This window comes from Pseudochaenichthys georgianus, unplaced genomic scaffold (genome assembly GCF_902827115.2).
Source record: "Pseudochaenichthys georgianus unplaced genomic scaffold, fPseGeo1.2 scaffold_1143_arrow_ctg1, whole genome shotgun sequence".
Taxonomy (NCBI): Eukaryota; Metazoa; Chordata; class Actinopteri; order Perciformes; family Channichthyidae; genus Pseudochaenichthys; species Pseudochaenichthys georgianus.
This window is the reverse complement of record NW_027262089.1, coordinates 3,782-12,500: the sequence shown is the minus strand read 5'-3', so window position 1 is coordinate 12,500 and position 8,719 is coordinate 3,782. Positions and strand designations below refer to the sequence as shown.

Here is an 8,719-nt window from a genome sequence, read left to right as displayed (position 1 = left end):
AGTCATCATGACCTGTGCTCTAGTCTAAGTCTAAGTCCTAGTCATCATGACCTGTGCTCTAGTCTAAGTCCTAGTCATCCTTACCTGTGCTCTAGTCTAAGTCTAAGTCATCATTACCTGTGCTCTAGTCTAAGTCCTAGTCATCCTTACCTGTGCTCTAGTCTAAGTCCTAGTCATCATTACCTGTGCTCTAGTCTAAGTCCTAGTCATCCTTACCTGTGCTCTAGTCTAAGTCCTAGTCATCCTTACCTGTGCTCTAGTCTAAGTCCTAGTCATCATGACCTGTGCTCTAGTCTAAGTCCTAGTCATCCTTACCTGTGCTCTAGTCTAAGTCCTAGTCATCCTTACCTGTGCTCTAGTCTAAGTCCTAGTCATCCTTACCTGTGCTCGAGTCTAAATCCTAGTCATCATTACCTGTGCTCGAGTCTAAGTCCTAGTCATCCTTACCTGTGCTCTAGTCTAAGTCCTAGTCATCCTTACCTGTGCTCTAGTCTAAGTCCTAGTCATCCTTACCTGTGCTCTAGTCTAAGTCCTAGTCATCCTTACCTGTGCTCGAGTCTAAGTCCTAGTCATCATGACCTGTGCTCTAGTCTAAGTCCTAGTCATCCTTACCTGTACTCTAGTCTAAGTCCTAGTCATCATGACCTGTGCTCTAGTCTAAGTCCTAGTCATCCTTACCTGTGCTCTAGTCTAAGTCTAAGTCATCATGACCTGTGCTCTAGTCTAAGTCCTAGTCATCCTTACCTGTGCTCTAGTCTAAGTCCTAGTCATCATGACCTGTGCTCTAGTCTAAGTCCTAGTCATCCTTACCTGTGCTCTAGTCTAAGTCTAAGTCATCATGACCTGTGCTCTAGTCTAAGTCCTTGTCATCATTACCTGTGCTCTAGTCTAAGTCCTAGTCATCCTTACCTGTGCTCTAGTCTAAGTCCTAGTCATCATGACCTGTGCTCTAGTCTAAGTCCTAGTCATCCTTACCTGTGCTCTAGTCTAAGTCCTAGTCATCCTTACCTGTGCTCTAGTCTAAGTCCAAGTCATCCTTACCTGTGCTCGAGTCTAAGTCCTAGTCATCCTTACCTGTGCTCTAGTCTAAGTCCTAGTCATCATGACCTGTGCTCTAGTCTAAGTCCTAGTCATCCTTACCTGTGCTCTAGTCTAAGTCTAAGTCTAAGTCATCATGACCTGTGCTCTAGTCTAAGTCCTTGTCATCATGACCTGTGCTCTAGTCTAAGTCCTTGTCATCATTACCTGTGCTCTAGTCTAAGTCCTTGTCATCATTACCTGTGCTCTAGTCTAAGTCCTTGTCATCATTACCTGTGCTCTAGTCTAAGTCCTAGTCATCCTTACCTGTGCTCTAGTCTAAGTCTAAGTCATCATTACCTGTGCTCTAGTCTAAGTCCTAGTCATCCTTACCTGTGCTCTAGTCTAAGTCCTAGTCATCCTTACCTGTGCTCTAGTCTAAGTCCTAGTCATCATGACCTGTGCTCTAGTCTAAGTCCTAGTCATCCTTACCTGTGCTCTAGTCTAAGTCCTAGTCATCATGACCTGTGCTCTAGTCTAAGTCCTAGTCATCCTTACCTGTGCTCTAGTCTAAGTCTAAGTCATCATTACCTGTGCTCTAGTCTAAGTCCTAGTCATCCTTACCTGTGCTCTAGTCTAAGTCCTAGTCATCATTACCTGTGCTCGAGTCTAAGTCCTAGTCATCCTTACCTGTGCTCTAGTCTAAGTCCTAGTCATCCTTACCTGTGCTCGAGTCTAAGTCCTTGTCATCATTACCTGTGCTCTAGTCTAAGTCATAGTCATCCTTACCTGTGCTCTAGTCTAAGTCCTAGTCATCATGACCTGTGCTCTAGTCTAAGTCCAAGTCCTTGTCATCATGACCTGTGCTCTAGTCTAAGTCCTTGTCATCATTACCTGTGCTCTAGTCTAAGTCCTTGTCATCATGACCTGTGCTCTAGTCTAAGTCCAAGTCCTAGTCATCCTTACCTGTGCTCTAGTCTAAGTCCAAGTCCTTGTCATCATGACCTGTGCTCTAGTCTAAGTCCTTGTCATCATGACCTGTGCTCTAGTCTAAGTCCAAGTCCTTGTCATCATTACCTGTGCTCTAGTCTAAGTCCTTGTCATCATGACCTGTGCTCTAGTCTAAGTCCAAGTCCTAGTCATCCTTACCTGTGCTCTAGTCTAAGTCCAAGTCCTTGTCATCATTACCTGTGCTCTAGTCTAAGTCCTTGTCATCATGACCTGTGCTCTAGTCTAAGTCCAAGTCCTTGTCATCCTTACCTGTGCTCTAGTCTAAGTCCTAGTCATCCTTACCTGTGCTCGAGTCTAAGTCCTAGTCATCCTTACCTGTGCTCGAGTCTAAGTCCTTGTCATCATTACCTGTGCTCTAGTCTAAGTCCTAGTCATCCTTACCTGTGCTCTAGTCTAAGTCCAAGTCCTTGTCATCATGACCTGTGCTCTAGTCTAAGTCCTAGTCATCCTTACCTGTGCTCGAGTCTAAGTCCTTGTCATCATTACCTGTGCTCGAGTCTAAGTCCTAGTCATCCTTACCTGTGCTCTAGTCTAAGTCCTAGTCATCCTTACCTGTGCTCGAGTCTAAGTCCTTGTCATCATTACCTGTGCTCTAGTCTAAGTCCTAGTCATCCTTACCTGTGCTCTAGTCTAAGTCCAAGTCCTTGTCATCATGACCTGTGCTCTAGTCTAAGTCCTTGTCATCATTACCTGTGCTCTAGTCTAAGTCCAAGTCCTTGTCATCCTTACCTGTGCTCTAGTCTAAGTCCTAGTCATCCTTACCTGTGCTCGAGTCTAAGTCCTTGTCATCATTACCTGTGCTCTAGTCTAAGTCCTAGTCATCCTTACCTGTGCTCTAGTCTAAGTCCTTGTCATCATTACCTGTGCTCTAGTCTAAGTCCTAGTCATCCTTACCTGTGCTCTAGTCTAAGTCCAAGTCCTTGTCATCATGACCTGTGCTCTAGTCTAAGTCCTAGTCATCCTTACCTGTGCTCGAGTCTAAGTCCTTGTCATCATTACCTGTGCTCGAGTCTAAGTCCTAGTCATCCTTACCTGTGCTCTAGTCTAAGTCCTAGTCATCCTTACCTGTGCTCGAGTCTAAGTCCTTGTCATCATTACCTGTGCTCTAGTCTAAGTCCTAGTCATCCTTACCTGTGCTCTAGTCTAAGTCCAAGTCCTTGTCATCATGACCTGTGCTCTAGTCTAAGTCCTTGTCATCATTACCTGTGCTCTAGTCTAAGTCCTTGTCATCATGACCTGTGCTCTAGTCTAAGTCCAAGTCCTAGTCATCCTTACCTGTGCTCTAGTCTAAGTCCTAGTCATCCTTACCTGTGCTCGAGTCTAAGTCCTTGTCATCATTACCTGTGCTCTAGTCTAAGTCCTAGTCATCCTTACCTGTGCTCTAGTCTAAGTCCTAGTCATCCTTACCTGTGCTCTAGTCTAAGTCCTAGTCATCATGACCTGTGCTCTAGTCTAAGTCCTAGTCATCCTTACCTGTGCTCTAGTCTAAGTCCTAGTCATCATGACCTGTGCTCTAGTCTAAGTCCTAGTCCTAGTCATCATGACCTGTGCTCTAAGTCCTAGTCCTAGTCATCATGACCTGTGCTCTAGTCTAAGTCCTAGTCCTAGTCATCATGACCTGTGCTCTAAGTCCTAGTCCTAGTCATCATGACCTGTGCTCTAGTCTAAGTCCTAGTCATCCTTACCTGTGCTCTAGTCTAAGTCTAAGTCATCCTTACCTGTGCTCTAGTCTAAGTCCTAGTCACCGTGTGCTCGAGTCCTAGTTGGTCTGATTCACCCAAGAAGAGTCAGAGTCGAGGTTGAGTCGAGTCATCATGTATTCATCTGAGTTTCTGCTCATGTTAAGACTGGGAACATCGGGAACCGGCACACACCTGGGCAGAGTTCACCTGGACGTGAGACTCGAGAGAAAACTAGCTCTAGGAGTCCAAGTCTGAAACGATGCAGGAACGGACATTATAAAGTGCACCAGGTATATAAGTCAATATCTATCAAAGAAAAAAATATCCAATAAATAATAATTAAAGATCATTTAAAACAAAACAAAATCCTGTCAAGTGAAATGTGAATGTGTGAAAAGGTTAACTGGTAAATATCTGAATATAATAATATCTCTAATTATGATAGCAGTTTTCTTTCCTGCGTGTTCATCGGTTCTGTTTTCGCTGCATCTTTATTAAATCTGCTCTGACAGGAAGTGGATATATCTGTGTTTGATCAGCTGCTCGCCTGCAGGACAGATGATCTGAGGCACGCAGCAGCTGCTGATGGATCTGTGATTACAGACGCTAACGACACGCCACAATCAGGCCCAATTATAGCTTTCATAATGACTGCTCATCAGGATCAACAAACAATTAAAATAAAGTTTCAGAAGCAGCTCATTATATTTAAATAGAGTTCATTCACTTCAACATTTAGTGGATCATTTCCCAGACTTCGATTATAAATACTGATTCCTTTCATTCAAGCTCAACAGCAGCATCGAGCCGAATATATCCTCTGTGATCAATTAACTGTGACCGTGCTGTAGTTCCTTTATAGCCCAACATTAGCCGCCTTTAGCTTAGCGGTGGTGACGTGAAGTCATGTGACCGTGCTGTAGTTCCTTTATAGCCCAACATTATCCTCCTTTAGCTTAGCGGTGGTGACGTGAAGTCATGTGACCGTGCTATAGTTCCTTTATAGCCCAACATTAGCCTCCTTTAGCTTAGCGGTGGTGACGTGAAGTCATGTGACCGTGCTGTAGTTCCTTTATAGCCCAACATTAGCCGCCTTTAGCTTAGCGGTGGTGACGTGAAGTCATGTGACCGTGCTATAGTTCCTTTATAGCCCAACATTAGCCGCCTTTAGCTTAGCGCTGGTGACGTGAAGTCATGTGACCGTGCTGTAGTTCCTTTATAGCCCAACATTAGCCGCCTTTAGCTTAGCGGTGGTGACGTGAAGTCATGTGACCGTGCTGTAGTTCCTTTATAGCCCAACATTAGCCACCTTTAGCTTAGCGGTGGTGACGTGAAGTCATGTGACCGTGCTGTAGTTCCTTTATAGCCCAACATTATCCTCCTTTAGCTTAGCGGTGGTGACGTGAAGTCATGTGACCGTGCTATAGTTCCTTTATAGCCCAACATTAGCCTCCTTTAGCTTAGCGGTGGTGACGTGAAGTCATGTGACCGTGCTGTAATTCCTTTATAGCCCAACATTAGCCGCCTTTAGCTTAGCGGTGGTGACGTGAAGTCATGTGACCGTGCTATAGTTCCTTTATAGCCCAACATTAGCCGCCTTTAGCTTAGCGGTGGTGACGTGAAGTCATGTGACCGTGCTGTAGTTCCTTTATAGCCCAACATTAGCCGCCTTTAGCTTAGCGGTGGTGACGTGAAGTCATGTGACCGTGCTGTAGTTCCTTTATAGCCCAACATTAGCCGCCTTTAGCTTAGCGGTGGTGACGTGAAGTCATGTGACCGTGCTGTAGTTCCTTTGTAGCCCAACATTAGCCGCCTTTAGCTTAGCGGTGGTGACGTGAAGTCATGTGACCGTGCTGTAGTTCCTTTGTAGCCCAACATTAGCCACCTTTAGCTTAGCGGTGGTGACGTGAAGTCATGTGACCGTGCTGTAGTTCCTTTGTAGCCCAACATTAGCCGCCTTTAGCTTAGCGGTGGTGACGTGAAGTCATGTGACCGTGCTGTAGTTCCTTCATAGCCCAACATTAGCCACCTTTAGCTTAGCGGTGGTGACGTGAAGTCATGTGACCGTGCTGTAGTTCCTTTGTAGCCCAACATTAGCCGCCTTTAGCTTAGCGGTGGTGACGTGAAGTCATGTGACCGTGCTGTAGTTCCTTTATAGCCCAACATTAGCCTCCTTTAGCTTAGCGGTGGTGACGTGAAGTCATGTGACCGTGCTGTAGTTCCTTTATAGCCCAACGTTAGCCTCCTTTAGCTTAGCGGTGGTGACGTGAAGTCATGTGACCGTGCTGTAGTTCCTTTATAGCCCAACATTAGCCTCCTTTAGCTTAGCGGTGGTGACGTGAAGTCATGTGACCGTGCTGTAGTTCCTTTATAGCCCAACATTAGCCTCCTTTAGCTTAGCGGTGGTGACGTGAAGTCATGTGACCGTGCTGTAGTTCCTTTATAGCCCAACATTAGCCACCTTTAGCTTAGCGGTGGTGACGTGAAGTCATGTGACCGTGCTGTAGTTCCTTTATAGCCCAACATTAGCCTCCTTTAGCTTAGCGGTGGTGACGTGAAGTCATGTGACCGTGCTGTAGTTCCTTTATCAGCCCAACATTAGCCTCCTTTAGCTTAGCGGTGGTGACGTGAAGTCATGTGACCGTGCTGTAGTTCCTTTATAGCCCAACATTAGCCTCCTTTAGCTTAGCGGTGGTGACGTGAAGTCATGTGACCGTGCTGTAGTTCCTTTATAGCCCAACATTAGCCTCCTTTAGCTTAGCGGTGGTGACGTGAAGTCATGTGACCGTGCTGTAGTTCCTTTATAGCCCAACGTTAGCCTCCTTTAGCTTAGCGGTGGTGACGTGAAGTCATGTGACCGTGCTGTAGTTCCTTTATAGCCCAACATTAGCCTCCTTTAGCTTAGCGGTGGTGACGTGAAGTCATGTGACCGTGCTGTAGTTCCTTTATAGCCCAACATTATCCTCCTTTAGCTTAGCGGTGGTGACGTGAAGTCATGTGACCGTGCTGTAGTTCCTTTATAGCCCAACATTAGCCTCCTTTAGCTTAGCGGTGGTGACGTGAAGTCATGTGACCGTGCTGTAGTTCCTTTATAGCCCAACATTAGCCGCCTTTAGCTTAGCGGTGGTGACGTGAAGTCATGTGACCGTGCTGTAGTTCCTTTATAGCCCAACATTAGCCGCCTTTAGCTTAGCGGTGGTGACGTGAAGTCATGTGACCGTGCTGTAGTTCCTTTATAGCCCAACATTAGCCGCCTTTAGCTTAGCGGTGGTGACGTGAAGTCATGTGACCGTGCTGTAGTTCCTTTATAGCCCAACATTAGCCTCCTTTAGCTTAGCGGTGGTGACGTGAAGTCATGTGACCGTGCTGTAGTTCCTTTATAGCCCAACATTAGCCTCCTTTAGCTTAGCGGTGGAGACGTGAAGTCATGTGACCGTGCTGTAGTTCCTTTACAGCCCAACATTAGCCTCCTTTAGCTTAGCGGTGGAGACGTGAAGTCATGTGACCGTGCTGTAGTTCCTTTACAGCCCAACATTAGCCTCCTTTAGCTTAGCGGTGGTGACGTGAAGTCATGTGACCGTGCTGTAGTTCCTTTACAGCCCAACATTAGCCTCCTTTAGCTTAGCGGTGGAGACGTGAAGTCATGTGACCGTGCTGTAGTTCCTTTACAGCCCAACATTAGCCACCTTTAGCTTAGCGGTAGTGACGTGAAGTCATGTGACCGTGCTGTAGTTCCTTTACAGCCCAACATTAGCCTCCTTTAGCTTAGCGGTGGTGACGTGAAGTCATGTGACCATGCTGTAGTTCCTTTATAGCCCAACGTTAGCCTCCTTTAGCTTAGCGGTGGTGACGTAAAGTCATGTGACCGTGCTGTAGTTCCTTTATAGCCCAACATTAGCCTCCTTTAGCTTAGCGGTGGTGACGTGAAGTCATGTGACCGTGCTGTAGTTCCTTTATAGCCCAACATTAGCCGCCTTTAGCTTAGCGGTGGTGACCTGGAGTCATGTGACCGTGCTGTAGTTCCTTTATAGCCCAACATTAGCCGCCTTTAGCTTAGCGGTGGTGACGTGAAGTCATGTGACCGTGCTGTAGATCCTTTATATCCTAACGTAGTAAACCTGTCCCCTTTAGGTCTAAGGAGATGATAAAAGACGCCATCCTGGACAACGACTTCATGAAGAACCTGGAACTGTCTCAGATCCAGGAGGTGGTGGACTGCATGTACCCCGTGGACTTTGGTCCGGACGCCTGCATCATCAGGGAGGGAGACGTGGGGTCCCTGGTCTACGTCATGGAGGGTGAGGAAGCATGTGTGTGTGTGTGTGTGTGTGTGTGTGTGTGTGTGTGTGTGTGTGTGTGTGTGTGTGTGTGTGTGTGTGTCTTGGGAGATGTTTTAAGCTTGTTGTTTACTATGCTAGCAGTTTCCCTCCGTTTCCTTTCACTATGCTAAGCTACATTAACCAGCTGTTTCTTCATATTTACTGACACAAGAGACGAGTCCAGAAATAGAGGACTGTGTCATGCTCTATAAACAACACTGTGGTGTGTGTGTGTGTGTGTGTGTGTGTGTGTGTGTGTGTGTGTGTGTGTGTGTGTGTGTGTGTGTGTGTGTGTGTCTGTCCGTATTGTTTGGAAAGTTTTGACCGTGTTTCTCAAGAGTGTGTTATTATCTCTGTGTTGTTGGACACCGTTGGTCCAGATGGCGCCTCTCGGGCGGTGGGCGGTGTGTGAAACTCACTTTAATATTTTCTGTATTCTTTAATATCTCAGAAGAACAAGCTGCTGCTCATACTCTCGCTGAATTAAAGAGCGAGGACGCACCGACAAGAACATACCAGTCTGATTTTAAACCACAGAGATGTGAAGAAAATAATAAAAAACTGAGATGATACGTGACACGTGTGTGTGTGTGTGTGTGTGTGTGTGTGTGTGTGTGTGTGTGTGTGTGTATGTAATATAAGATATACATCACAGTATCAGTAGCCTATATATTATGGGCTCAGTCTCAT

At 46.2% G+C, this 8,719-nt stretch overlaps 1 protein-coding gene across 1 annotated transcript in view; it reads left to right on the top strand.

Moving 5' to 3' along the window:
* The window catches only part of LOC117440716 (cGMP-dependent protein kinase 1-like), a gene marked incomplete at its 3' end in the record, with an annotated part of 18,141 nt that extends 10,133 nt beyond the window's left edge, over positions 1–8,008 (top strand). Inside the window, exon 3 of the mRNA XM_034076948.1 lies at positions 7,842–8,008. Coding sequence (XP_033932839.1) covers positions 7,842–8,008 — 167 coding nt within the window. The remainder of the gene's footprint in view (positions 1–7,841) is intronic.
* Positions 8,009–8,719: the final 711 nt, after the last annotated feature.